Here is a 27,091-nt window from a genome sequence, read left to right on the forward strand (position 1 = left end):
AAAAAAACAGAAAATTTCAAATAAACTCTTGCTACTTCCCAAAGAACTATAAAGCAAGAAAATATTCAACCAAAACTAGTAAAAGTAATAAAGATCAGAACAGAAATGAAAAAGAGTAGAAAAATACAAAGGATCAACGAAATGAAGAGGGAGTTCTTTAAAATAATAAGCAAAATGGACAAACTTAGCTAGACTAAGAAGAGGGAGAAGAATGAAATAAAAATCAGAGATGAAAAGGGAGTCATTGCAACAGGCACCATGGAAATGCAAAGGATCATTAGAGATTATTATGGACAATTATATTTCAACAATTTTTACAACCTAGGAAAAATGGCCAAATTCCTGGACATACACAGGCATGTATTGCCAGTCCATTGTCTTAATTTGAAGGCATAAATAAAACCTCCATCTATTACTTTTTATGTTAGAGAGAAAATATGGAACCTGGGGTGGAAAAATGTTTAAAATACTGTACATATCAAATTGTTAGTTCCTTAGTTAGAAATACTCATTCCTCAAGTACAATGGCTTGGTAGACACTTACGGGGTCCTTAGAGTTACTTGGAATTTTCAATCAGGAATGCTCCACGTACATGTTTTCCACACCAGCCTTATCCATCATAATTTTTTTAAAAATCAGTTTTTAGAAGCCACTACCTAGCGATTGCTTCAAATACATGTTGACTGGTATCAAACCAGAAATGCACATTTTGGGGGAAAAAACTGTTTACTCACTAAATTTCTCTTTCAGGGAGGCCTTATAAGAGGTAAATTGAATAATTAGAACCTCAGAAATCAAAACTGTGTGATAGTGTCATACTTACACATATAGCACACAGACATTCTGACTGTTGAAATGCAATATAATTGACTATCCAGAAATATACTTTAACATTAAGCATTATTACGATGACTAAGTAATAGAAATCAACATAGATGCCTGTCAATGAATGAATGGGGACAAAGAAAATGTGGTATATACACACCATGAAATATTCAGCCTTTAAAAAGAAGGAAATTTTGTCATTTGCAGCAACATGGATGAAGATGGGGGATTTTATAGTAACTGAAATAAGATGGCATAGAAAAACAAATACTGCATGTTCTCATTTATATATGGGATCTCAAACAGACTCATAGGTGCAGAAAGTAGAATGGTGGTTGCCAGAGACTGGCAGAATATGGAGATTGGGACAAAAGGTCCAACATTACAGTTAGACAAGAAGAATAAATGGTAAGTATTTAAGGTGGCGGGTATGTTAATTAACTTGATTTTCTCATTCCACATTATATATTACCTCAATTTGTATCCCATAGTTATATGTGGTTATAATTTGTAAATAAAATATATTAAAAAGTACACACTTTATTATAATCTGATTTTTGACAAAGGTGCCACTAAAATTCAATAGGGATAAAATGGATTTTTCAGAGAACAGCACTTGGACAACTGAATATGCATGCATATGCAAAAGAATGAACTTAAATCTTTAGCCTGCATCATATACAAACTGTAACTCAAAATAGATCACACACACATGAGTATATAGGGTGAAACTGTTAGAGGAAAAAAGTTACTGATTCACAACTATGAATTAGGAAATTTTCTCAGATATGAGAAATTGTCCAAGTGCTTATTGCATAAGCAATAGAAAATTTTGACTTTGTCAAAATTAAAAACTTTTGTATTTAAAAGTACACCTTCAGGAAAGTGAAAAATAACCCATGGAATGGAAGAATATATGTTCATTTCAGGTGTATGATAACATTTAAATAATAACAATGCATAAGGAATTATTACAACTTAACAATAATGACATGTAATCCAATCAAACCAGGACAAACGATTTGAAAAGACATTTCTCCAAAGAAAATATGCAAGTGCCATAATCACATGAAAAATGCTCTGTATATTTAGCCATCTGAGAAATGTAAATACAACTGTAATGTGGTATGACTATAATCAAAAGCACAAAAAGGAAGCATTGGCCAGGAACTAGAGAAATTAGAAGACTCACACACTGCTAGTGCAAATGTAAAACGGTGAAGCCACTTAGGAAAAATTTGACAGTTACTCAACTTGTTAAGCATAGAACTGACCCACATTTGCACATATACCCGAAAGAATTGAAAAAGTGTTCAAATAAAAAATGTGTATTAGTCTTCATAGGAACATTATGCATAATAACCAAAACTTTGGAAAGAACCCAAGTGTCCTTCGAATGATTAAGGATGGCTGAGGGAGTAGAAGATGGGGAGTGAGAGCTAATGGGTATGTAGTTTGGTGATGAAATGTTCTAAATTGCATTGATGGTTAGACAATTCTGTGCATATGCCAAAATCCACTGATTTGTACATTTTAAATGGATGTATTTTATGATATGCAAATTATATCTCAATGAAGATGTTTAAAAAGGCAACCATGGCAAATTAATAACTATATTAAAAAGAATGGTTAATCTTTACACAGGAATTCAAAATTTTGTTTACTATAAAAAAGTAAGGCGATAAATGATAATATCCAGAAGCAGCAGTCATGGAAGGGAGGCAGAAGACCAGAAGATTCAAATTAATCTTAATTGGTTTTATTAGAATTTTTCAAAAGCAAAGGAATATTTATTTTACACAGGAAAAGATGAGATCAATGTAATCCTGCTATATTTTCAACATCCCCCACTGGACAAGAAATCCATGGGACTCCTCCTTTATTACTTTTGCTGAATGAGTGAAATATATGCAACGAAACCTAATGTCACTAAAATTCCCTGGATTTACTTTCCCAGGCAGGCAACTAACAGTTTTTGTTTCAAAATTCTCCTTCCCCTCACACTCAGATTCCCAAAGAAGTGCTGACATTTGACAATACAATCAATTAATTTGAATTGTTTTGTGAAAATAGAAATCTTCCTGTACATCAAAAATTCCAAAGGGCAAATATGCTCTAAAATGCCAAATAAACAAGTGACCAGGTCAATTTATAAATACAAATATGCCAAATGCAATACAAAAAGTAGCAAGGATTATATTTCCCAGACAAATATTGTGGAAGTTCTTTATAAAACTCACCTTAATATTTAGAATTTCACTTTTATTTTATTATCTACCAGATGTATATTTCTCAGCTGACAAAATGAAAGTTTTCAATTTAAGAAGATTTGATCTAACCTTTTACTTTAAATCTACACATGTGTTAATTGCAGGGTATTGTCTATTAGATATAAGCATCCCCAAAATACATCTATTTTGAATAATAGCTGTTTTGACAGTGTTAAGTTATTTGAAACAAAAGTAAAGTCATCTGTAGCATTTAATAAAGCTTAGGAGAAAATACTGCTTTTTTTTTTTTTTTGGCATTTCCCAGAATCTGTAACAACGTATGCTGTGTTCTACAGAGTTCTCTATAGCACATTTTTGTGAAGAAAACAATGGAATCCCTACAGAGGGCATACATTGAGACACCTCTTTGAAGGTCAGCTTAAATATTAATAACGAAAATAAGGACTGAGAAATAGTTACAGTGTGTGCAGGAGGGTACTAGTGGAAGGCAAAGGGTGAATGAAGGAGATTAAGGTATATGAAGTAGATGGACTTCATATACCTATATGAAACAGAACTAAGAAACCTCTTGCAATTGCTTTAAGTGGGGTGGGGAGGGGGCTAAGGGGGAGAAATGATGGGGGCAATATAAATAATGTACAATATAAGTCTCATCGGAATTGTCACTATGAATCCCTCCATATAATAAATATATCCTAATAAAAATTTATAATAATAAAAAATGTGTATTACAAAATTCTGGGCACAAAAAGAAAACTTAGAAATTTCATTCAAATTGTTTTCTTTCTGCTATTTTCTCTTTTCTCCTTCCAAACCTTCTAAATAAGGCATTAATCATCTAAAATTACTGTTACACTATTTAGAAACTTCAGGACCTCATAAATGTTGTTTCAAAAACTACTGACTTTATTTTAAAGTGGTCGCATCAAGTTTGAATCTCAGTAAACAAAGCCATGTCTTCATTATATGTTGATTTTTGCAGACTACAGACTTGCAAACAACAGATATGATAAAGAAGTTTAAAGTGAAAGGTGTTTAATTTTAGACATAAAAAAATGGAACTAAAGTACAACATGTATAGCTTCTGGATAAGTGATTTAGGCTGTTTATCATCTTTTTTTAAATGTCTTAAAATATTTTAAAAGTTGCCCCTTTTATTTGATGCTTGTGCTTTTTGTTGAAATAGAGGCACAGAGGAAATTTTCTCTGCTTAGATTAATGTATTCTCACAATATATACCTAAACTGAAATGAAATGTCAAGAGATAACAGGCATTCATGATCACAAATTGTATTAAAGGGGGCAAGGAGCCATAAGATTTTTTTTAGCAAAACCCCAAGGAAAACAAATTCTAGGCCGTGCCAACATATTTTCAAACAAAGTTGGAGCCCTCTGCAATAGTGCCATTTTAAACTTAACATCTATCCTACTTCTATGACATAGACATGCATATTTCATTGAGGCAAACAACTTAGAAGCATGATTCCATCATAGCGGTGAAATAAAATAAGGAGCTTGTTAACTGAATGCATTTATGCTTTTTTGTGGGAATTCATCTATTCTGATCACTTAATGTGCAATGGAAAGCTACATTTAGAAGCCTGGAAAACCTGTGGTTCAGTACATAGATGTTTCTTCTACAAAAGAATGGGAATGGGAATGTTATAATTACCACAGGAAATAGCAATGCTTAATATATCATAAACATTACTGCAAGCACATTTTAATCACAATAACATCAAAATAGCACTTATTTTTGCTCATTGAAGTTAATGAGGCCATTTGGGAGTAGTATGAGACAGACTTTCTCTCTCTCTCTCTCTCTCTCTCTCTCTCTCTCTCCCCCTCCCTTACTTCTCCCTCTCTCCCTCTTCAATCTTCTCTTTAAATTCCTTAATGCCGAGCTGCAGATATAATTAAGCTGCAATAACAATATCAAAAAACAAGGATGTTTTCTTTGTAAAACCATTGAACTACATAAAATCCTTGGCAGGTAACAATACTATGATATCTACTTAAAATTTTATGTTTCTCTCCCATTCTACTCAACATGACATTCACATTTTAATTACATATTCATTTTGATTGTTTGCATGCAAGAACACCAACTAATCTATTATTTCAGCATTAAGTCTATTTCTTTTGAAGCCAAGATAATTTTGCTATTTTTAAAAGCAAAGGAGACTCATTTTTCAAGATGCTTAAGGCAGAATGTTTAAGGTTCATGCTTGCTGCTTTGCCTGGGCTTCTGCTTCCTGAAATGAAAAAGAAACAAAATAGATAAGTTTAAGTATCACAAAACAGACATTTTTGTTGGAATGCATTACCTTAAATTACTAAGAATATTCAAAAGCAGAGTAATTAACCCCGGAAAGGAAGGCTTTAGAAATCCTTTTTACAAAGCTACAAAAAAAATTCCTATCTAGAAACATATAATAAAAGATTTTGTAACCATTACTTAATGTTTGAAATAATTTCATAAAAACAAGCCATTTATAGTATATAGGGATAGGAGGATAAATACAGTGCAAATAATGTATACACATATATGTAAATGCAAAAATGATACCTGTTGAAACTATTCCAGGAATCAGGGGAGGGGGATGAAAGAGAGCAGTGGAAGGGTAAATTCAAGTATGATATATTTGATACATTATAAGAACATTTGAAAATGCTACAGTGTACCCCCACCCAGCACAACAGTAAAAAAAGAAGAAAAAATAAGTAGCTTTTCTATATGCCAACAATAGACAGACTGAGAAAGAATTCAGAAAAGACAATCCCATTTATAATAGCCTCAAAAAATTAGATAACCTAGGAATAAATTGAACAAAGGAAGTGAAAGACCTCTACAACAAAACTAAGAATCACTGAAGGAAACTGAAGAAGACATCAGAAGATGGAAAAGATCCCCCATGCTGATGGATCAACAGAACTAATATCATGAAAATGACCATATTACCCAAAGCAATCTATATGTTCAGTGCAATCCCCATCAAAATTCCAATGATATTCTTCACAGGCACAGAAAAATCAATCCTAAAGTTCTTATGGAAGCACAAATAACCTCAAAAAGGAAAGGCAATACTGATCAGAAAGAGCAATGGTTGAGGTATCATAATACCTAACTTCAAATTCCACTACAGAGCCATTTTCTAGTGTCTCCATTGATTTCTTTCTTCAATGTTTCATAGTTTTCATTGTAGAGGTATGTCACTTCCTTAGTTAAATTTATTCTTAGGTATTCTGAGATTATTGTGAATGGGGTAGTTTGCCTTGTATATTTCTCAGCTTGTTAGTTGTCAATATATATGAAAGCTACTAATTTTTGTAAGTTGATTTTGTATCCTGCCAATTTGCTGAAAGTGTTTAACAAATCTAAGAGTTTATTGTGGAGATTTTAGGGTCTTTTAGGTATAGGATCATATCATCTGCAAATAATTTGACTTCTTCCTTTCCTTTTTGTATCTCTTTTGTCTCTTTCTGTTCCCTTATTGCTATAGTTAAGGACTTAAGAATTATATTGAGTAAAACTAGAGAAAATGGACAGGACACTCCTGCATCATTCCTAACTTCAAAGAAATGATTTCAGTTTTACTCTGTTTGTTATGATGTTGGCTAGAGATAAGTCATATATTGCCTTTATTATGTTGGTTATAGGTCTGTCATATACATTCTTTAATAAGTTGTAATATGTTCCTTCTATTCCTACTTTCTTCCAAGCTTTTACAATGAAGGGATGTTGAATACTGTCAGGGGTTTTTTCTGCATCTACTGAGATGATCATGTGGTTTTTGTCTTAATTCCATTTATATGCTGTATTATGTTTATTGATTGTGGTGTATGATATTTTTAATGTGTTGTTGAAGTTGATAATTTTTATATCTATGTTCATTAAGGAAGTTAGTTCATAATTTTCTTTTTTGTCTGTGTCCTTACCTCATTTTAGTATTAGGGTAATGAAGGCTTCATAGAATGAATTTCATAACATTTCTTCCTTTGTATTTTATTAACTAGTTTGAGGAGCTTTAATGTTAGTTCTTTAAAAGTCAGGTAGAAGGGGGTATATAAGAGAATGATGGAGGGGGTGAATTCAGCTATGATATATTGCAAGAACTTTTGTAAATGTCACAGTGTACCCTTAACACAACAGTAATAAATAAATAAATAAATAAATGTCAGGTAGATTTTAGTAGTGCATGCATCCAGTTCTGGGCTTTACTTTGTTGGGAAACTTTTTATTACTGTTTTAATCTCATTAACAGACCTGTTTAAGTTACTTGTATCCTCTTGCACAATTTTAGTAGGTCATATGTGTCTATAAATAAAATACAAATATATACTATATAATTGATATTTTATTACAAAATAGCTAGTTTCTTTTTGGAGTGAGTTTTCACAAAAATTGTTAAAAAACATTGTCATCTAAAGGTTACAGTAAGTTGAGATTTGTTTAATTAAGGATTAAATTACTATTCATTCAAATATTGTGGCTTTATGTTTTATGACAGTAGATAGGAAAGGAGAGAAGATTGTCTTCCTTCTCTTCTGGACAGGGAGTACCTCTAGAATAGGAACTCTGAACTGTGTGTATGCTCTGGCTCCCAACATAATACTTTACACAAAATAAACTTCAAGGAAAATTTATTGAGCTAAAGAAGGATGGCAAGACTGACTAAGGCAAAAGAACTAGCCCATGTTGTAAAAACAAGTACGCCAGACAATAGCTCTCTAAATGGCCTGTCTCTAACTGATTAAATGATAACATCAGTAGGAACCAGGAACAGCTGAATATTCCAACATGAGTTTGTGATGTTAGGTCCAAAAGAAGAAGAGAAAGCAAAGAGAGATGCTAGATTTTTATCAAGGCAAAAAAGAGAAAAGGACACCATACTTCATCCTTAATATATCCTTAACAAAGCACGTGAAATATGCTACTGACCACTCTTTAAAATGCCTAGAGGGAAAGAAGAAAGGAAGGAAAGAAAAAAGGAAGGAAGGGAAATGTATAAGCTTTTTTATACTTTCTAACACAGTATTTATATGTCCAAATGAATATATCTTAGCTTGGTGCTGATGGCTCACTCCTGTAATCCCAGATGCTTGGGAAGCTGAAATCAGAATGATTGTGATTTGAGGCCAGTCTGAGCAAAAAGTTCACAAGATCCCATCTTGACCAATAGCTAGGTGTGTTCTTCCTGTTATTCCAAGCTATGTAAGAGGCTGAGATTAGGAAGATCCTAGTTCCAGGCCAACCCAGGCAAAAAAGTCTGAGACGCATCCCAATGGAAAAAGGCTGGGTGTGGTGGCATGTGCCTGTCATCGCAGTGACAGCAGTAGGCATAAAATTAGAATTACTGTCCAGGCTGGCCTGGGCAAAAAGTGAAACCCTATCTCCAGAATAACCAGAGTAGAAAGGGTTGGAAGCATGACTCTAGTAGAAGAGGGCCTGTCTAACAAGCACAAAGCCCTAAAGTTCAAAACTCAGAATGAACTGAGGTTGCCAAAAAAAAAAAACCAAAAACCCTCATAATATATCTTGTATCCACATTATGCATCATTTTATTTTATAGTACAAGCCTTTAACAATTTCCTCACACAGCACAACAGATTTTAGACAAACACCCACCAAAGGCATAACATATCTGGGCACAGTGGTTCATGCCCGTAATCCTTTGCAGAGATAGAGGGGGTTGTGGTTCTAGTTCAGCTTGGGCAATAAAAAAAAAAAGTTAGTGAGATCCCATCTCAAAGAACAAGGTAGATTTGGTGGTGAATGCCTGTAATCTCACCTATGCAGGGGGTGGAGGCAAGATGATTACAGTCCAAAGCAAACCCAGACAAAAAGCATGAGACAATCCTTGAAAAACAACTGAAGCAAAACAGGCTGGAGGTGTGGCTCAATAATAGAGCACCTGTCTAACAAGTGCTCAACCATGAGGTCTTGAATTCAAACCTCAATACTGCCCCCACAAAAAACCTAGCATATAGTTTGGAAAACACTTGTATAATAATGTGAATATGTCTTAATGTGAAGTCTTTCTTCTAAATAAGTGTGTAGCACCTCTGAATAATCAGCAGTTTGAAAGCAGTTTCCTTCCCTATATGCCCACCTAACAATCTTAAATATAATGTCATATATTTCATAGCTTTCAATTATCTTTCTTAATGAAGGAAATCGCTAACACAGGCATCCAAAAAAAGCTAACTCAAAATTCTAATTTGTCCTTAGAATGCATCATATTTGCAGTAAGTTATTTACTTTTCTAATGTCTTATTCATCAAATATGTAAATTAATCTGAAGCTTTATTATTACATGAAAGTAAACAGTCAATAAAACCATGAGTCATCTAATCAGAGAGCTTTAGAAAATGAGAATATGAGATGCTCTTTCCCCTACTTTTAATGTAAACTTCATTCTTTACATGTACTATGTTTGAGTCAAACAAATCAGGTTTCAAAATTTAGCTTTGCTTACTCAATTACAATTATGTTTCTTTGGACAAATTACTTAAAATTATATATCTAAGTATCAATTTCTTCTTCCTCTGCAGACTGCCACTAAGGACACTTAGCTCACAGGAAAGATAGAAGGATAAAAAGAGATGTATGTGAAGTGCATAACTCAGCCATTGCAGGCATATATCCTCCTTTCCACTTTTTCCCCCCTCTCCTTTTTTTTGCCTAGTAACTGAAACCAAACCCCAGCTAAGTGTTAGTAACATGCAATATCTCTTGAAGATGCAGTAAGAATAAGGTAAATTCAATGGAAATAGAATTGTTTCAAATACAGCAGAGGCAAACTCCATGGCCCCTCACTAGAGCATGATGATTCAACCAAAGTTTATGAAAACTTTTCTTTAACCAGCCCCCTGTATTCCCTCAACACATTACAAGGGAAAAGCAAAAAAGGACTGGGGGCCTAGCTCAAGTGGTAGAGTGGAAGACCCTGAGTTCAAAACCCCAGTATAGCCAAACAAAACAAGAAAATTATAACAATATAGGGTAATAAAAATTCTGTGAATGCTCCCTTTCTTTCTCTCTTTCCCAGTACTGGAGACTGAACCCCACTTTCATTTTTTTTTAATTTTTATTTTTTTTATTATTCGTCTGTGCATACAATGCTTGGGTCATTTCTCCACCTTGCCCCTACCCCTTCCCTTACCACCCACTCCACCCTCTCCCTCTCCCCCCAACCCCCTCGATACCCAGCAGAAACTATTGAACTCCACTTTCTTGATAGGCAAGTGCTCTACCACTTGAGCTATACCTCCCAGCCCATTTATTTTGTTTTTCAAAAATGGTCTCCCTAACTTTGCCTGGGCTGGCTTTGAACTCACAATCCTCCTGCCTCTGCCTTTGTATTTGGGATCACAGGCATGTTCCACCATGCCCAGCTTCCTTCTTTCTTTCTCTGTCTACTGCATGCAACAGGCAGTATATACAGAGAAGATGAGCTGCACAGAGGAATGATTCACATCCTGTATGGCACAGAGTGAGATAGTGGGTAATTTGTGTTGGCTAGGAAAAGAAAAACAAATTTAACAAAAAATTTAGAGACCACTTTTATAACTCAAATATGCTTAGTTAGCTTGAATGGATGACTCTATCATTTGCTCTTACACAAAGAAAATAAATGCTGCTAAGATTACCTGAACTAAAATGCTTGTTGCCCATGTAGAACTGTGTATGACAGCTGGAATTATGGAGTCTTTAAAATTTCTAGTCACTTATTTTTGAATAGGTAAAGACAAATTTCTTGGTAAGCTTGATGGAGCCCACTTATCACCTCCTTCCTATAAACAAGCTTTATAATTATATGTGTGTGGACTATACACACTTGTCTGTACCACTAGGCATTAAGTTTATACAGAACAGGGACTTTTACCTTTAGCTATGAAGCACTGCCTTTGACTTAACCTGAATACTTAATAAAGGTGGAAATACTTCTGATTTAAAAACCCAACAACAATAAAAATAGGAAGAAACAAGAATCATACCTTTGAACCAGGTGGTGCTGTCAAGCCTAAGAAGGCATACACTGCATTATTTTCTCGGGCTTCAAAGAAGGCATCATAGTCCTTGGTGAAAAGAAGGCAAAAAAAATTAGCAATCTGCAACCAACAAGGGAAAGAAATTTATTCACAATAACCTGACTTGTTGACAGGATCAGCTACTTCCTTGGAGGTCACTTAATGTGGATTAGAAGGTGTGCAAAAATGAAAAATGGTTTATTCTGTATCATACAGAATTTATATCTGCTTGCAGGTATTTTTCAGTAAGAAATTGCTTATTTCTGCTAAGAAACTCTTGTTACAGTTCTCCATATTTCTCTTCCAGTATTCATTCAAATAGAGATTTCCTCAAAATCTATTGTTACATATACTGGAAGCCAGAAGAATAGTGAGGCCATGCTGTGTTTTAAGGAAGAGAATGACAAGTAAATGAAACACACCAGAAAAGAAACTACTATGAGGTTTCAGCTTTAGGGATTCAAGAGAAGTCTCACATGACTGAATGTGGTTAGGCTTCCCACTGACATCTTTTAACCCACTACGCCTTCTCCAAAAGTAACAAACAAAATTCCCTAAATTGTGACTTATAAACATTAGCAAACATACTTAAAAACACAGCCATTGTCTATACTTGGGTTTACTTTGTTTGATTTTTAAATTCAGGGAGAGAAGCTTATCATTTTGGCTGACTTAGTTTTGATGTTTTTTATTGTTGGGCTGGGTGGGGGTACATTGTGGCATTCACAAAAGTTCTTACTGTGTATCAAATATATCATACTTGAACTCACCCCTTCCATCACTCTCCTTTATCCCCTTCCCCCATTCCTGGAATAGTTTCAACAGGTATCATTTTTGCATTTACATGCATGTATACACAGTATTTTTGGCTGATTTATTAAAGCTGAAAAGCTTCATGATTTGCTGGCTTCTGTAAAGAATACCTCACCAGCAGATTACCAATGCCAGGGTTCTTTTTAGGTATGTTCTCTTTTCTGTGCACTTCGAGGATCTGGAGACAAAAAGGCCTAAGCCTCTTGAGCCACAATGACCCTAGAAGTTTGGATTCTACCCCAAGAAATATCAGAATAGTTATTTCCCTCATATTCAGCACAGCCAGAATTAAAAGAAAATTTGCTTTGTGAAGGACACTATTAAAAGAACAAAAAAAATGTGTTACAGTTTGGAAGAAAGTATATGCAAAGCACATATATGGCAAAAAACTTGCACCCAGAGTACATAAACTCACGAAAATAATAATAATAAAATAAACAGCCCAATTAAAAGTTAGAAAAATAGGGGAGATTCCAAGATGGTGGCTAGAGGGAGGAAGCAGAAAGCGAGCCTCCTATAGTGAAATCTTGGAGAGATGCTGGAGACACACCTTGCAGGCAAAACCACTGAGAAGAGACAAAACTTTGACACCCCCACACCTCCAGCCAGCACAGAGAATCTCCACTTCATGTTAAATGGAGAAACAAGGAGGGCCCCCGGGCTGCCAGTTGTCCACGCCCAGACAGATTGGGAAGATGCGGACAAGGTAAGCTTTGTGGTACCGCGGTACTCCCACAGACAAACCTGGGCCAAAGCAGCATAGCCCCCTGGACAGACTGACCTCCACCGGGGAAAAAAGAGAAACTGACTAATAAGCAATAGGAACAATAAAGACAAGTGGGAAAGAGGGTGGGGTGCACTGAGCACTGAAGATTGGGGGAAGGGAATCCTTCCCGGGACTGTAAATAAAGAAGCCAGGTGGGCAGGAGAGGCTCCGGCAGGAGCGGGGCCGCGGGCCCAGCAACCAGGAGTGGGAAAGTTTGTGAGAGTGGTGGAGGGAGGAAAACTCCACAGGAGAGAGGGGAAGACCCACTTCCCACGAGAGCTGTAAACAAACATGGCAGCTGGCAGGAGCAGCAGCACCACCCAGTAATCAGAAGCAGGAAAGCTTTTAAAAGTGGCAGTGGGAGGAAAACTGCACAGGAGAGGGGGGAAGACCCACTTCCTATATGAACTGTAAAAAAACACGCAGGCCTGAGAACGCGGGTGCAGTGTCACCTTTCCCAGTGCTTGGAAAGGGGAAAGCTTGTAGCAGAGGCCCACAGGAAAACTCTGAGTAAACAAAGCCTGCAAGGCCAGGTGAGTGCTAAGCTCACCCCAGAGATCTGCATAAATAATGCCTCCAGCAACAGCAGGCTGACAGCAGCAGGCAGCCAAGCTACAGCCCCAGATACCATTCACAGAACTGTCTCCAAACTCTTTTTTTTTCTTTTTCTCCCTACCTTTGATGAGAGAACAACCGAATTACACCTGCATGCTGAAAAACTTACTGAAACTGTATTGCATTTGAACTTGGGACACTTGGTGGGTTTTTTTTTTGGGGGGGTGTAGTTTTGTTCTACTTTATGTGTCCCCTTTGATCAGAAAACCACAGAACAACATCTGAGGCACCATCTCCAGGAATGGAGAATGAGACGGACACCCAAATTATTAAGACTGAAACTTCATTGCATTTGAACGTGAAGGTTTTTTGGTTTTTTTTTAAATTTTCTATTTTTCATTTTGTTTTATTTTATATATATATATATATATATATATACATATTTCATTTACTTATTTTTCATTTTTATTTTTATCTTTTTTTTATTTTTTATTTTCAATCCTCTCTATGTCTAATGCCTGTTCAGCTTACTGTCGGTTAGTACACTAATGCTCCCTGTTTATACCTTTGGAACTTTCTGGTTTGATTCCTTGTTTTGTTTTCTCCTTCTTGTCTGTTTGTTTTTCCTTTTTCTTTAACTTCTTGCTTTCCATCTCCTCTCACCCTTCCATTCTAAATATTACCATTGTTATTATTACAAGCTAGAAAACACTTAATTGCACACAGTACAGGGACAATAACAACACCAAAGACAATGATGGGAAGACAGAAAAAACAGGGAAACCAGTTTCCCCACAGCAAAAAATTAGCACAGGAACCAGAGGGGAATGAAGAAAACAGATACTCAGATCTAGACCCCAACAAAATGAAGATAAACTATGCCAAAGAACCCAATGAAGCCCACAAGAATAACTTAAAAGAAGACATACTACAGGTACTCAATGAGAATTTTATAGAGATGATACTGAATATGGTCAACCAAAATGTACAGGAGATACTCAAGAAATACCAAGACAACAAAAATAGAGAATTTGGAAAAGCAAAAGAAGAAATAAAGGAAACCATAGAAGCATTGTATAAACACCAAAGTAAAACAGAGAACACAATGAATAAACAGATAAATGAACTCAGGACAAAAATAGACAACATAAAAGAGGAAACAACTCAGGATATGGAAAACCTCAGAAAAAAGAATGAAACAGAACTGCAAAACAAAACGGAAGGCTGATCCAGCAGAATAGAACAAACAGAAGACAGAGTCTCAGAACTTGAAGATGAAATGTTAATTAAAGGAAAAACCCAAGAACTATTAATTAAACAACTCAAGACCTGTGAAAAGAAAATGCAAGAACTCACTGACTCCATCAAAAGACTGGAAGATTTACCAAGACAACGGCCCCCGAAAACAGGCAGGAGTAGCAATACTTATCTCTGACAACGTAGACTTCAAACATACATTGATCAAATGAGATAAAGAAGGACATTCCATACTAATAAAAGGGGAAATAGACCAAAAGGAAATAATAATCATCAACCTGTATGCATCCAATGTCAATACACCCAATTTCATCAAACATACCCTGAAAGACCTAAAAGCATACATTAATGCCAACACAGTGGTTGTGGGAGACTTTAACATCCCATTATCATTAATAGATAGATCATTCAAACAAAAAATCAATAAAGAAATCCAAGACCTAAAATATACAATAGATCAAATGGACCTAGTTGATGTCTACAGAACATGTCATCCAACTTCTACACAATATACATTCTTCTCAGCAGCCCATGGAACTTTCTCCAAAATAGATCATATCCTAGGGCACAAAGCAAGCCTCAGCAAATATAAGAAAATAGAAATTATACCATGCATACTATCTGATCACAATGCAGTAAAAGTAGAACTCAACAACAAAAGTAAAGACAAAAAACATGCAAACAGCTGGAAACTAAGTAACTCATTACTTAATGAACAATGGATCATCAATGAAATAAAAGAGGAAATATAAAATTTCCTGGAAGTCAATGAAAATGAAAACACAACCTACAGGAACTATGGGACACAGCAAAGGCAGTCCTGAGAGGAAAGTTTATAGCCATGAGTGCATATATTAAAAAGATTGAAAGATCCGAAATCAATGACCTAATGATACATCTCAAAGTCTTAGAAAAACATGAACAAGCAAATCCCAAAACAAATAGAAGGAGAGAAATAATAAAAGTAAGAGCTGAAATCAACGAAATAGAAAGCAAACAAACCGTACAAAGAATTAATGAAACAAAAAGTTGGTTCTTTGAAAAAATAAACAAGATCAACAGGCCCCTGGCAAACCTGACTAAAATGAGGAGAGAAAAAACCCAAATTAGTAGAATCAGGAATGCAAAAGGAGAGATAATAACAAACACCACGGATCCAGGAAATCGTCAGAGACTAATTCTAGAACCTATATTCAAATAAATTTGAAAATCTTAAAGAAATGCACAGATTTCTAGATACATATGATCATCCAAAACTGAACCAAGAGGAAATTAATCACCTGAATAGACCTATAACACAAAATGAAATTGAAGCAGCAATCAAGAGTCTCCCCAAAAAGAAAAGTCCAGGACCTGATGGATTCTCTGCTGAATTCTATCAGACCTTTAAAGAAGAACTGATACCAACCCTCCTTAAACTGTTCCAAGAAATAAAAAGGGAAGGAAAACTGCCAAACACATTTTATGAAGCCAGTATTACACTTATCCCAAAACCAGGCAAAGACACCTCCAAAAAGGAGAACTATAGGTCAATGGCCTTAATGAACATTGATGCAAAAATCCTCAAAAAAATAATGGCAAACCGAATTCAACAACACCTCAAAAAGATTATTTACCACAACCAAGTAGGCTTCATCCAAGAGATGCAGGGTTGGTTCAACATATGAAAATCAATAAACGTAATAACCACAATAACAGAAGCAAAGACAAAAACCACTTAATCATCTCAATAGATGCAGAAAAAGCCTTTGATAAGATCCAACACCAATTCATGACAAAATCTCTAAGAAAACTAGGAATGGAAAGAAAGTACCTCAACACTATAAAAGCTGTATATGACAAACCTACAGCCAGCATTATACTTAATGGAGAAAAACTGAAACCATTCCCTGTAAAATCAGGAACCAGACAAGAATGCCCACTATCTCCACTCCTGTTCAACATAGTACTGGAATTCCTAGCCAAAGCAATTAGGCAAGAAGAAGGAATAAAAGGAATACAAATAAGTAAACAAAATGTCAAAATATCCCTGTTTGCAGATGACATGATCCAATACCTTAAAGACCCAAAAAACTCAACTCAGAAGCTTCCAGACATCATCAATAGCTACAGCAAGGTAGCAGGATATAAAATCAACATAGAAAAATCATTACCATTTCTATACACAAACAATGAGCAAACTGAAAAAGAATGTATGAAAACAATTCCATTTACAATAGCCTCAAAAAAAATCAAATACCTAGGTGTAAACCTAACAAAGGATGTGAAAGACCTCTACAAGGAAAACTATAAACTTCTGAAGAAAGAGATTGAGGAAGACTATAGAAAGTGGAGAGATCTCCTATGCTCATGGATTGGTAGAATCAACATAGTAAAAATGTCTATATTCCCCAAAGTAATCTACATGTTTAATGCAATTCCCATCAAAATTCCAATGACATTCATCAAAGACATTGAAAAATCTACTGTTAAATTTATATGGAAACACAAGAGACCACGAATAGCCAAGGCAATACTCAGTCAAAAGAACAATGCTGGAGGTATCACGATACCTAACTTCAAACTATATTACAAAGCAATAACAATAAAAACAACATGGTACTGGCACAAAAACACACATGAAGACCAGTGGAACAGAATAGAGTACCCAAATATGAAGCCACACAACTATAACCAACTTGTCTTTGACAAAGGAGCTAAAAATATACAATGGAGAAATAGCAGCCTCTTCAACAAAAACTGCTGGGAAAACTGGTTAGCAGTCTGCAAAAAACTGAAACTAGATCCATGTATATCACCCTATACCAAGATTAGCTCGAAATGGATCAAGGATCTTAATATCAGACCACATACTCTAAAGTTGATACAGGAAAGAGTAGGAAATACTCTGGAATTAGTAGGTATAGGTAAGAACTTTCTCAACGAAACCCCAGCAGCACAGCAACTAAGAGATAGCATAGATAAATGGGACATCATAAAACTAAAAAGCTTCTGTTCATCTAAAGATATGGTCTCTACACTGAAGAGACCACCCACAGAGTGGGAGAAAATATTTGCCAGCTACACATCAGACAAAGGACTGATAACCAGAATATACAGGGAACTTAAAAAATTAAATTCTCCCAAAACTAATGAACCAATAAAGAAATGGGCAAGTGAACTAACCAGAACTTTCCCAAAAGAAGAAATTCAAATGGCCAAAAAACACATGAAAAAATGCTCACCATCTCTAGCAACAAAGGAAATGCAAATTAAAACCACACTAAGATTCCACCTCACCCCTGTTAGAATAGCCATCATTAGCAACACCACCAACCGCAGGTGTTGGCGAGGATGCGGGGAAAAGGAACCCTCTTACACTGTTGGTGGGAATGTAAACTAGTAGAACCACTCTGGAAAAAAATTTGGAGGCTACTTAAAAAGCTAAACATTGATCTACCATTTGATCCAGGAATACCAGTCTTGGGAATATACCCAAAAGACTGTGACACAGGTTACTCCACAGGCATCTGCACACCCGTGTTTATTGCGGCACTATTCACAATAGCCAAGTTATGGAAACAGCCAAGATGCACCACCACTGACAAATGGATTAAGAAAATGTGGTATCTATACACAATGGAATTTTATGCAGCCATGAAGAAGAATGAAATGTTATCATTCACTGGTAAATGGATGGAACTGGAGAACATCATTCTGAGTGAGGTTAGCCTGGCCCCAAAGACCAAAAATCGTATGTTCTCTCTCGTATGTGGACATTAGATCAAGGCCAAACACAACAAGAGGATTGGACTTTGAGCACATGATAAAAGCTAGAGCACACAAGGGAAGGGTGAGAATAGGTAAGACACCTAAAATATTAGCTAGCATTTGTTGCTCTTAACACAGAGAAACTAAAGCAGATACCTTAAAAGCAACTGAGGCCAATAGGAAAAGGGGACCAGGAACTAGAGAAAAGGTTAGATCAAAAAGAATTAACCTAATTACCTAGAAGGTAACACACACGCACAGGAAATTAATGTGAGTCAACTCCCTGTTTGGCTATCCTTATCTCAACCAGCAAAAACCCTTGTTCCTTCCTATTATTGCTTATACTCTCTCTACAACAAAATTAGAAATAAGGGCAAAATAGTTTCTGGTGGGTATTGAGGGGGTGGGGGGAGAGGGAGGGGCCAGAGTGGGGGGTAAGGGAGGGGTTGGGGGCAGGGGGGAGAAATGACCGAAGCCTTGTATGCACATATGAATAATAAAACAATAAAAAAAGAAAAATAACTAAGTAGACATTTAAACAGGATACAAAGATAACACATAACCACGTGTAAATATTCAATATTACTAACCATAAAACAAATTTAAATTGACAGGAGATGCTAGACAATATCTTTTAGACTGGTTAAAAATGCTGACAATAGGCTTAGGGTATATGTCAGTGTTAGAGCACCTGTTTAACATGTACAAGGCACTGGTTCAATCTCTATCACCACAAAAACAAAATAAAAACAAACAAAAAACATCTGACAATAAAACATACTGGAAAGGGAGGATGCTCAGTATGTACAATGTTCATACATGAAAATACAAAATGGAATAGACAATATGGAAATATTTTGACAGTTTCTTCTAAATTAAAAAACAATTACCATATCAGAGAGAAATCAGATTTCTTGGTATTTTCCCTTGGAAAACAAAGTTTGTGTTGAACAGAAACTTGAATACAAAGGTTTAAAGCAGCTGTAGTCACAATTGCTCAAATTTGGAAACAATGAAAATGTCTATCAATGAATAGTGATTAAATGAACTGTGGCACATCTTTAGAATGATATCTTCAGCAACATGAAGAAGCAAACTATTTATACATGTAACAACTTGGATGGACTGAAAAAGACCAATCCCATTATAACTCCATTTACAGACATATAAAAAAGGCAAAATAATTGTGATGGGAAGAGATAAGTGTTTGCCAAAGGTTAGGATTAGGCAGAGCATGTAACTATAAAGGGGTAACATGAGAGAATTTTTGAAATAGTTTTATATCTTAATGGTGGCACTGGTTACAGAAATCTATACATGTTTTATAATTCATAGAAAACAGTAAAACAAAAAAGTCAACTCTATGAACTGATAGCTCAAACACTGTTAAAAATGACACATGTAATGCATTCATATTTTAGAGAATATGGTAGAAAATTTTAATACATAAGTGAGACAAAATTACCCATTGAAGAAATGTGTGCATGTTGTATGTGTATGGTGTATGTGTATTTTACCAAACTGACTGTGAAAGGTTAAATGTATAAAAAGGAGTGGGCAAAACTACACTGCATACATACAAGTAAAAAGTAAATAAGAGATAACCTGATTTAAAGTGGACCAAAAGACCTAAATAGACATGCCCCAAAACAAGATATACAAAAAAAGGCTAATAGGTTTATAAAAAATGCTCAAAATAACTAATCAGCAATGAAATACAACTTAAAACTAGAATGAGATAGAATCTCACACCTGTAAGAATGAGGGTTTTTTCTTTTGCAAAAAGACAAAATATAACAAGATGTAAAGATGTAGAGAAATTAAAGCACTCATGTATAGTTGTGTAGGAACATAAATTAATATAGCTACTATGAAAAATTACATAGGAGTTCTTCAGAACATTAAAATAAAACTATCATATGATTCATATCCTTTGGGTGTATTTCCAAAGGAAAGTAAGTCAGTGTGGTGAAGAGACATTCATACTTCCATGTTCATGGCTTCACTATTCACAATAAGCCAAGAAATGAAAACAACATAAATGTCCTTCAGTGGGTGAATGGATAAAGAATGAAATATATACAGAATGAAATATATATCAGAATGAAATATATATCAGCCTTAAAAAAAGGAAATCCTGTCCTGAGAATACCACTGAATCTGGAGGACATCAAGTTAAATGAAACAACTATTAGAAACAAAAATACTGCATGTCCTCACCCATTTGTAGAATCTAAGAAAATCAAACTCTTATAGGAAAATGAACAACCAAGTGGTTTTAAGAGAGTAGGAACTTCAGAGTTAGGCACATCTAGGTTAAATCCTAGTTATGGCAGTGCTTATGTGATTTAGGAAGACAGTTGATGTCTTCTAGACTTCATATTATTTATCTATAAAATATAAATAACAAAAACTACTTCATGAGATTAGTATGCTAACTGATTGTTGCAATGCACATAAAGCATATAGCATAATGGATAACATACAGTAAATTTTCTAGGCAATGTGATTTTTTTTTGGCCCTGGGGTTTGAACTCAGGGTGTCACACTTGCTAAGCAGACACTCTAACAACTGAACCACTCTGCCAGCCCTAATAAGTTTTCTGTTAATGACTATTCTTCCTAAGAGTTTATAGTATGAAAATTCTTAACTCTTACTGCTATTAAAGTCCAAACTTAGTGCTAAGCACAAAGCAGGCAATCAATAGAAACTGGATTCCTTTTCCATTAATAAATATGGTTTAGTATCTCCTGCTCCTTCATTTCCATCTTTCCATTTCCCAGTGATTATTTGTCTTATTTATTTTATTTATTTAACACTCTCCATTCCCTTGCAGTGTGGCTTCCAAGGGAGAAGTAAACCAGATAAATATAGCTTCTCAATGTACCCTTATAATCCAAAATATCTTTATTTTAAAAAGTCAGATAATCAAAATTTCTGCTTCAAAAAGGAGATAATGATAATGTGCTATATATTTCCAAAAAACCTAGGAGAAAAGATATGGGATATTTTTACCACAAAGAAATCATAAATGGTTGAGGAGATAGGTAGGTTTACCCTGATTTGAACGTTGCACAATTAATCAAAACATCACATAGCACCCGATTGATATGTACAAAATTATGTGTCAATTTAAAAACCTAAAAATTTTAAAAGGAGAGATCAAGATACTATATACTGGCTTAAATTGGATTAAATGAACTTTGAGGCCTCTTCAATGATTTGCAGATATTTTGAATATGCAGATGCTGAAGTTTCAGTCACCAAAAGAATAGCCTAGGTGCCTTCACCTTATCTGAAAGAGTATTTTTGCACATTTGTCCTGATTATAACAGAAGATGAAAACTACAGTTGTCTTCCTTATTACTGACAAATTCACTAACAGAGAACATACTTTAGAACAATAAACTTCCCTATTTTTGTCATATTCATCTTTTACATGCTTTCAATATGGCACTTGAAAGGCTTTCTATCAAAAAGTGTCCTTCTTAAATTTTTACAAACCTAAGAGGCAGAAAATTTGGATTAGTTCCTCATTGTTCCTCAGTCACGATAAACCCAAAGACCTAGCAATATAAACACTTCTTTACTTCAAATTCCTATAGCGAATATATGTGCTTTCTATAACATACATGTATGTAGTTTCATGAACACTGTAATTGTTTCAGGTGTGTATGATTTTCCCACCTCCTACTCCCAACCAGCTCAAGAGAAGAAAGTGGGTTTTACTTGTCATAGTGCCTAGAATGTCCATAGGCCATATATGCTACCTAAATATGTAGGGAATGAAGAATTAAGAATGAAAGCAAGTACAACCATCATTAAGCAAGTATTTGCTTAATGGTGATCTAGTCAAAGGAGATGGCATACTTGAAAGCTCCTGTCATAAAGTACAAACTCAGTGTTTCCCTTCCCTAATCCTTTGTATTAGTTCAATTAACTAACTTAAACTTTTAAGAAAATCCATTAGTGATACCAAAATACAAGTATTATGAGCTTCAAGCAGAAAATAAAATGGCCTTCTTTGAAACTAATTCTTATCTAAATAATTAAAGTAGCTGACTTCTTTTCAGAGCTTTCTTCATGGACACATCAGAAACAATACAATTATTCTGGCTGGAATCAAGATGAAAAATGTAAAATCAACTGTATGTCCAAGGTCTGTATTTATACATTCATAGGTCCTTTTGTGAATGACTCATACATTTAGATCCTAGTAGAAGGCAAAATACTCCAGTTGCTTAAAATGAATGCAGAGGACAAATGATTGCATGCAGGAGAAATGGCTATATTCAGATTTGGAAGTGAGGGTGAAAGGAATAGGATAGATTTGGGGCAGTCTATTTCAATCAACAAGAATTTAAAAGTGTTTTCTTACCCCACGGTACTGGCTTTCATTGAAAATCTGAGGTGGCAGGGGATACCCTGTAGCTGGTCTACTGTTTTCAGGTACATTTTCTCTCATCCACTTCCGATTCTCTTCATTGGCTGCAATATCTTTTTCTTCAAATCCTATTTTGTTGGCTTCTAAGAAACCAAGCACATCTTGTTGTTTCTTCTTAATCTAGGACACAAAAGATAAGAAACCATATTCCTGAGCAAGCAGCTTTTGTTGTTTCCATTTTTCAATTTCAACAGAAGCCACTGTTTATGAACTAGCAGAAATTGATTCAGACATGAATCAAAATTTGTGGTTTTATAGAATTTCCTCTTCGTTGCTCTCTTGTTAATGATGTCTCACAAATGAGATTTATCCCTTAGGTCCTTTTATCCACCTGACTTTTTTTCCACTGAAAATTCCCATATTTAGTAATGCCAACACAAGTCTTGCTAAAAGATGTGTACTTAATTCAAATGTATGTGCAGAAGGAAGCTGTAATTTTTTTTTTTTTTTGGTGATACTGAGATTTTGAGTTCAGGGCCTCATGCTTACTAGGTAAATACTCTACCACTTGAGCCACCCCTCTGGCCTTTTAGATTTTGTTATTTTTCAGATAGATCTTTCCTTTATTTACCTCAGACAGCCTCAGACTGTGATCCTCCCACCTATGCCTGCTGCATAGCTGAGATTACAGCTCATGTTCTACTGCACCCCTCTTGTTGTTTGAGGTAGAGTCTTGCTATCTCTGCCTTCCAAGTAGCTGGGATTATAGGCATAAGCCACTGCTCCTAATGGGAAACTATGTTTTCTGATTATCTACAAGTTTTTCTTAGTTTCAGCCCTTGGTGAAATGATCTGAGTTAATTTTGAGTCTTACCACACATCTTATAGTCACCAGAAATAACTCTTTCTTTGGCACTAACACAAGCATTAGAGTCACTGAAGTCTCATTTGTTTATTGCTCAGGTCACAAATTAAGATGTAAGTGCTAAGCCTGACTGTGCACTAAGTTTGTAACATACTTATATCATTCAGCTTTTAACATGCTGCTATTATTCATACATGTCTGTGCTAGTGTGTTAAATTAACAGGTAGAGATGACACACTTATTTTCATCTCCTTATCATACCTAGGACAGATCTTTTTTTTAATTTTTATTTTATTCATATGTGCATACAATGTTTGGGTCATTTCTCCCCCTTTCCCCCCTTCCCCTCCCCCGCCCCCTTCGTCTCCCCCCCACCCCCTCACTACCCGGCAGAAACTATTTTGCTCTTATCTCTAATTTTGTTGAAGAGAGAGTATAAGCAATAATAGGAAGGAACAAGGGGTTTTGCTAGTTGACATATGGATATAGCTATACAGGGAGTTGACTTGCATTGATTTCCTGTGCAGGTGTGTTACCTTCTAAGTTAATTCTTCTTGAACTAAACTTTTCTCTAGTTCCTGGTAGGACGGATCTTTGAGAGAATAAAACTAATGCTTCTGAGTTATGATTCTTTTATGGGAACCTGAATTCACACATCTGTGTTAATTTGTTAATATCTAAAACCACTGCTTAATACTTTTGAGCAGCAGAGATCAATCAGTAAAGCAATGTCTTCATAAAGTTACACTAAAAAATCATGACGGGCAGAAACGTAAAAAAAAAAAAAAAAACACCTACAAAAAAGCAGCCCTGAAAGTGGGAATCAAAATGCAAAATAAGAGACTAACAGTAATGCCCCCTCTGTAGTTACACCTCTTAGCTCTACCCCTACATGCACAGAGGCACACAGGATATACTTTCGTCCAAGGTTATTTGTGATTGTGGATAAATAATTCTCTTTCTCATAAAAACAGCCCAAGGGGAAAATATCTCAATTTGTTCCAACAAAAACTGGATTTCCTAAAAGCTATTTATTTAGGGCATAACACTGAATGTCCTTCTTAAAAGACAGTTATAATCCAAATTTGCTACAAGGTAATTTTTCTAATAGAATGTTATTTCTTCATGACATATAAAATTAAACTTTCATTTCTAAATATAACATTTTCTTTTGAATTTTGAAGAAAATCATTGAAAAAATAAATGAGTTTCATTTAAGTTAGCGATTTACAACCTTTGTAATATTGTAGGGAGGTTCAATATGAAATGTGTCAATAATTTATAAATTATTAGTTATTCACAAATCTGAGTAGATATGGAAGATATTCCATTAAATGTGGTACTTTCAGGAATCCTGCATTTCAACAGATTTTTTTAAATGAATGAAGAGCTAAGATAGCTAATATGTTAAGAATTATACATGTCCCTAGGAAAGTATCATCATCATATTTTTGTGATGAAAGGGCAGAAGACCTTTACACTAAATGATTCTTGAAGGCCTTCCCCACCTATTGAATGCTTGCTATGTTAAGAATACTTTGTGGAAGTAAGATGGTGGACTGGCATGATATCATTGAGCATGAGAGTATATCTTCACTAATATTTTTACCCTTCAGCCATCAGCTTTGGAACACAAGCATTTCTCCCATGCTCTGAAACTGCCTAACAAGACCACATACTTCCTAGAGTGTTGATATTTCCATAAAGCTGCACAGAATGGGCTATAATCATACATTGTTAATACATTCTGCCATGTCAAACATGAAAATTTGTTCAGCTTTGAATCTTCAGGACATGTAAAAAATAGTTTCCTAATTTGAACACATACGTAAGTCAAAATTTCATATAGTAAGTTCATTAGTTATTGACTCTCTTATATGCAGACCATATGTTCTCTGCAATGTACCCTGACAGGGACATCTGAAGATGCTAATTTTCTACTTTCCCTGATGGGACTTAAAGGCACACAATGAACAGATGTGATTGAAAAACACACATTGCCAGAACAAATAGAAATGGGTTTCATAAAGGAGTAAAATTTAGATTTCTTACAAAAATGACTTTGTAGCAAAAAGGCTATTGATAATCTTTTTATCTGATTTTTGTATGTGAAGGAATGTAAGTCAGCCTACAATAAAGACACATGAACGTCCATGTTTACTGTGGCACTATTCATAACAGTGAAGTCATAGAATAGCCCAGGTGCCCATCAACAGATGAATGGACAAAGAAACTATGTTATATATACACAGTGGAGTTCTATTCAGTCATAAACAAGAATGAATTTATGTCATTAGCAGGAAAATGGATGGAACTGGAGAACATCATATTAAGAGAAATAAGCCAGACTCAGAAAAGCAAATATCAAGCTTTCTCTCATGGGGAATTCAGACCTAAAAAAATGACATAAATGTAAAAGGAGGACTGTTTGTAGGAAAGAAACCAGTGGGAGAGGAGTGGGTGATAGGGATGTATAATTGAAGTACTTTGTATGAAAATAGTTTAATGGAACCTATTAAAATATGTAAAAAAAAAAAAAAGCCAGGCGGGATGGCTCATGCCTGCAATCCTAGCTACTCAGGGGACAGAGATGGGAAGGATTGCAATTTGAGGTCATCCCAGGGAAAGTTTGCAAGAACCCATCTCAGCCAATAAAAGCTGGATGTGGTGGTGTGCAGTTATCATCTCAGCCATGTGGAAAGTGTAATAGAACCATGGTCCAGGCCAGCCTGGAAATAAATGAGAGACCTTATTAGAAAAATATCTACGGCAAAAAAGGGCTGAGAGTATGGCTCAAGTGGTAGAAAACCTACCTGGCAGCTACAAGGCCCCGAGTTCCTTCAAAAAAAATTTTAAAAAGGAGCAGAGGTGATAAGAAAATAATAGAGGGGTTGAATATGAACAAAGTACATTACATGCATGTATAGAAATATCACAAAACCCCTTTGTACAATTAATATACACTAAAATTTTAAAAGTTATTGATAATCTTTTGGGCACACAAATACATTTGCAAGTGAACAAAGGCACTGTCCAGGAATCTTACTCAATCTTTTTCAAAGAGTAAACCATATTTCTTGCCTCCACCCATACAAAGTACTTAGTCATTTCTGCCCACATGTCAGAGACTGTCAGAGATTTGAGATTCAAGGTATTCTTCCCTCCAAAGATAGAGGGCAGAGGTATTGAATGACTGTTGCCCAGAGGAAATAGCTGTCTTTCAACAAGCTTCACTAGGCTTCTTGTCTGTCATGCCAAGGTTCAAGTTTCTTTTTAAAAAAAATGAGACTAACAATGTTTCTGCTTTAGAAGGTGTCAGTATGTATTTCAAATGCTAAAAGAACAACAAAATTTATGTAATGATACTTAAAATAAGAAAATAAGTGGTAATTTTTCATAAAAGCACTAGCTTACAACAATCAAGATGAAGTTTTTGCCTTGTTTTGTAATCAATGTTCTCCTCTGATACTTAATAAACATTGATGGAGGTTCTGAGTAGGTGGTGCTAAAAACTAAAATTATTTAACAGCATTTCTTAGGTGCTTCATTAGTGGCACCCTGAGCACTTTACTGGGTTATAAAGTGACTAGAGAAAAATAGCAGATATAT

The 27,091-nt window shown here is 35.2% G+C and overlaps 1 protein-coding gene across 1 annotated transcript in view; it reads right to left on the bottom strand.

The window, feature by feature from the left end:
* Positions 1-2,563: 2,563 nt before the first annotated feature.
* The window catches only part of Sh3bgrl (SH3 domain binding glutamate rich protein like), an 80,625-nt gene continuing 56,097 nt past the window's right edge, over positions 2,564-27,091 (bottom strand). The window contains exons 2-4 of the mRNA XM_020164325.2: positions 22,612-22,797; positions 11,059-11,139; positions 2,564-5,312 (exon numbers count right to left, since the gene is read on the bottom strand). Coding sequence (XP_020019914.1) covers positions 5,280-5,312; positions 11,059-11,139; positions 22,612-22,797 — 300 coding nt within the window. The 3' untranslated portion in view covers positions 2,564-5,279. The remainder of the gene's footprint in view (positions 5,313-11,058; positions 11,140-22,611; positions 22,798-27,091) is intronic.

This window comes from Castor canadensis, chromosome X, assembly GCF_047511655.1.
Source record: "Castor canadensis chromosome X, mCasCan1.hap1v2, whole genome shotgun sequence".
Lineage (NCBI taxonomy): Eukaryota > Metazoa > Chordata > Mammalia > Rodentia > Castoridae > Castor > Castor canadensis.